General features: G+C 55.3%; 2 protein-coding genes across 2 annotated transcripts in view; one reads left to right on the top strand and one right to left on the bottom strand.

Annotated features, from left to right (window-relative positions):
- The window catches only part of PTSG_12327 (uncharacterized protein), a gene marked incomplete at its 3' end in the record, with an annotated part of 1,886 nt that extends 1,490 nt beyond the window's left edge, over positions 1-396 (bottom strand). Inside the window, exon 1 of the mRNA XM_004993313.1 lies at positions 55-396. Coding sequence (XP_004993370.1) covers positions 55-293 — 239 coding nt within the window. The 5' untranslated portion in view covers positions 294-396. The remainder of the gene's footprint in view (positions 1-54) is intronic.
- A 176-nt stretch (positions 397-572) lies between these two features.
- On the top strand, positions 573-2,687 carry PTSG_05499 (uncharacterized protein). The gene is made up of 6 exons (XM_004993312.1): positions 573-875; positions 1,033-1,195; positions 1,325-1,421; positions 1,709-1,817; positions 1,994-2,098; positions 2,413-2,687. The coding sequence occupies exons 1-6, from the start codon at positions 651-653 to the stop codon at positions 2,521-2,523; spliced, it is 810 nt and encodes a 269-aa protein (XP_004993369.1). The 5' UTR covers positions 573-650; the 3' UTR covers positions 2,524-2,687.
- The last annotated feature ends 504 nt before the right edge of the window (positions 2,688-3,191 follow it).

The raw sequence follows: 3,191 nt of genomic DNA, 5'->3' as shown, positions 1-3,191 counted from the left end.
GCAGCTTGCGAAAGTGGTGGCAGGAAACGGCAGCCGCTGGGTCTGAGTGGTCACACTCCGCTTGCCCTCGAGCTCCTCACAACCTCGCCAAGATCTGTCGGCTGGTCGGAGGCTGCTGTCAATGAGGGTGAGGGCGAAGCTGCGTGATCAAGGAGCACATCCGTCTCAGACACCGCGGGTTCTGTGGGCTGCATCATCCCGCCGCTGTGGCCATCATCATGCTGATCAATTGGGTCGGGTTCAGGGTCCCAGAAGTCGCTGTTCAGGTGGCTGTCAGGGGTGTTGCTGTCCATGATGCTGTGTTGGTACACGAAGATGAAGACAAAGGCGTCAGTGTGACTGTGTGTGAGAAGGGGTTGTGGGTGGCAGTGGTGGAATGCACATATCTGGACATGCTGTCTTACTCGCTTGCTGCCAAACGGCAACGGTTTTTGGATTTGTGGCGGGGAAAAATATGGCGCGCTGGTTCTTGTTGTGGCAATGACGAAATCTTAAACTGAGTGGCACACCTCGACGCAATCAATGGTGGTTCTTGGTGCAACTGCACGGGGCGTTCTTATTGTTTGGCATCTCGTTGAAGCAACCGACCTCTGTAATGACTGCATTTTGTGCTGTCGCCTTCGACACTCGTGTTTGGTTGGCGAACGACTATGATTGTGGCTGGTTGGTTGAGGATGGGGGTGGTGGGAAGGCAGGCGGGACAGCGCGTGTTGTCATCGTTGACATCGTTGGCAGTGGCACCACGGCAGGCACGCAGCAGTGTAAGGACGATGGTGTCACTTGCAGCATCAACAACAGTCGCGACCACACGCCACACACACGCTCCGTCGTCGGTTTTCCCGTGCAGCTGTCACTCCCGGTTCTTCAGTGCACAGGTAATCAATCCATCCGTACCTGCTGTTTTGCTCGCCGTTGATGCTTTCATCCTGCTGAACTGCGGTGCCCCCCCCCCCCATGTCGTCCCCCCTCCTTCTCCCAACTGCTCGTGTTGATTTGAACCCTCGTTTCCCTCGCTTCGTTGCACTGCTCAAGGCTTTACCTGCAAGCGACGCAGACAATGACAACGACCGCACCATGCTCACGGCGTCGGGTCGGCCGCTCAACCCAAGAAAGGTCTTTTTGACGAAGCGCATTGATGAGGCCATCGTCAATTCGACGTTTGCAGGCATTGTTCGCCACGCCGCCCTTAACGCAGGTGTGTTTCATTGCGCAGGAGCGCAGGCGGTGGACCTCCTGTTGTGCACGTGTGGCTGTTTTACAACCTGCGTCACACAGCGCTCATTCGCAGTTGCTATGTTTGGGTGGCTTTCCGATGTTGTGGCAGAGGAATGGGCACAGCTCCGATATGACCTGCGCCAACAGAACCTCGGAATTACCATCATCCCCAACGGTGTCACCCGCAAGTACTTGGAGATTAAGGGGTGCGTGTGCTCTGTGTGCGTGTGTGTGTCTGCGTGTGTGCTCGTGCGTGCGTGCTTGTGTGCGTGTGTCTGTGTGTGTCTGTGTGTGTCTGTGTGTGTGTGTGTATGTATGTGTGCATGCGTGCTTGTGTGTGTGTGTGTGTGTGTGTGTGTGTGTGTGTGCTTGTGTGTCTGTGTGTGTATGCACCTACCTCGTTCTCGGTCTCGTTCCGCTTCCCCCCGGCTTTAGGCGTCGATGCGTTAACACTCAAGACGAGCAGCTCACGATAATCCCTGATTGTGCCCAGGCTCCCTGATGCGCTCACTGCCCACTTTGAGGGCCACACCGCCGTTGTCTTCTCCAAGGACGACATGCCTTTTGCCGACTTCAAGAAGCTCGAAAAGCACCCAAAGCTGGTCAGTGCGTGCGCGTGCATATGTGTGTGCATATGTGTGTGCATGTGTGTGTGCATGTGTGTGTGTGTGTGTGTGTGTGTGTGTGTGTGCTCGCTTCACCTTCCGCCCCCCTGCCGGCTGTTGATGCACCTCCGCGGCAACTCACCCCCTTGCCCCGTCACCCTCTGCCTTGACAGGAGCTTGTTGCTGCGTTTGCGGATGCGCGCGTGCTGGGTGTGAATGAGGTAGACAAATACGCCGACATTCCGAGCCTGGACGCCCTCCGAGGACAACTGCTCACGGTGCGCACTGCTGCTGCTGCTGCTGCTGCTGCTGCTGTAGTTTATGTTTCTTGTCGTTTACGTTGTTGTTGTTTAAGTTGTTGTTGTTGTTGTTGGCTGTGTTATGAGAGTAGTTTGCATGGCTGGGGTGTGAGCGCGGTCCAAGGGAGCCACGCTGTTCTTTTGCATATTCCTGACGCTCCGTTATGTGCCATGTGTTCGTGCACCCCACTCACCGTCCAACTGTGTGTGTGTGTGTGTGTGTGTGTGTGTGTGTGTGTGTGTGTGTGTGTGTGTGTGTGTGTGTGTGTGTGTGTGTGTGTGTGTGTGAGCAGGTGATGCAGCAGCCGATGATGGTGCTGAAGCAGGTGCTGACCAGCAACCAGAGCAGGCTCGTGTACGCGCTGGGGCAGGTGGCATCACCCGACGACGCCAAGGACGAGTGACGCCGCTGCTTGTAGTGGCGTGTATGTGATGTTCCTGTGTGTTGCTTGTATTCTCTCCGTGTGCGTGCGTGTGAGGGTGTGCTTGTATGTTTGAGTTTAGTGTTCGCCATTTATCGTCATTCCCAAGGAGCAAGTATAGACAGAAGGGAACAACAAGAGCAAAAAAAGGAAAGAGCAAAAGGACAGAGGAGAGGGGGTTGAGCAGAGAACGCAAAGAGCAGAGAGAGAGCGAGAGAGAGCGAGAGAGAGAGAGAGAGAGAAAAGAGAAGGAGAGAAGGAGGCAAGCAGGGGAGTGGAGCATAAATGTGCGTGTATGTGTGTGTGTGTGTACGTATGTACGTCGTTCCAACGTAACCCTCCCCTTTCCACGCCCCCCCCCCCCTTGTCGTGGACAAATGATCAATATGCGATGGGGGAGCTTGTCGGGTCATCACCGTCGTCATCATCATCGTCCCCGCCTTCGTGTGCGCCCTCTGCTCCTGGCTGCTCCTCCTCCTCGTCGTCGTTCCAGTTGATGTTGAAGCGCGTCACCCTGCGCACGTGCATGTGTGTGCATTGTATGTGTTTCGTTTGTAGTGTATGGTGTGTGTGTGTGTGTGTGTGTGTGTGTGTGTGTGTGTGTGTGTGTGTGTGTGTGTGTGTGTGTGTGTGTGTGTGTGTGTGTGTGT

The sequence above is a fragment of the Salpingoeca rosetta genome (assembly GCF_000188695.1).
Source record: "Salpingoeca rosetta unplaced genomic scaffold supercont1.13, whole genome shotgun sequence".
Taxonomy (NCBI): Eukaryota; class Choanoflagellata; order Craspedida; family Salpingoecidae; genus Salpingoeca; species Salpingoeca rosetta.
This window is presented reverse-complemented; position numbering and strand designations above follow the sequence as displayed.

Bases quoted from the DNA above. Each gene is read 5' to 3' on its own strand.
- PTSG_05499 (XM_004993312.1), top strand. From the start codon at position 651: ATGATTGTGGCTGGTTGGTTGAGGATGGGGGTGGTGGGAAGGCAGGCG. The intron at 876-1,032 runs GTAATCAATCCA...GCACTGCTCAAG, and splicing joins CCCGGTTCTTCAGTGCACAG to GCTTTACCTGCAAGCGACGC. The intron at 1,196-1,324 runs GTGTGTTTCATT...ATGTTGTGGCAG, and splicing joins CCACGCCGCCCTTAACGCAG to AGGAATGGGCACAGCTCCGA.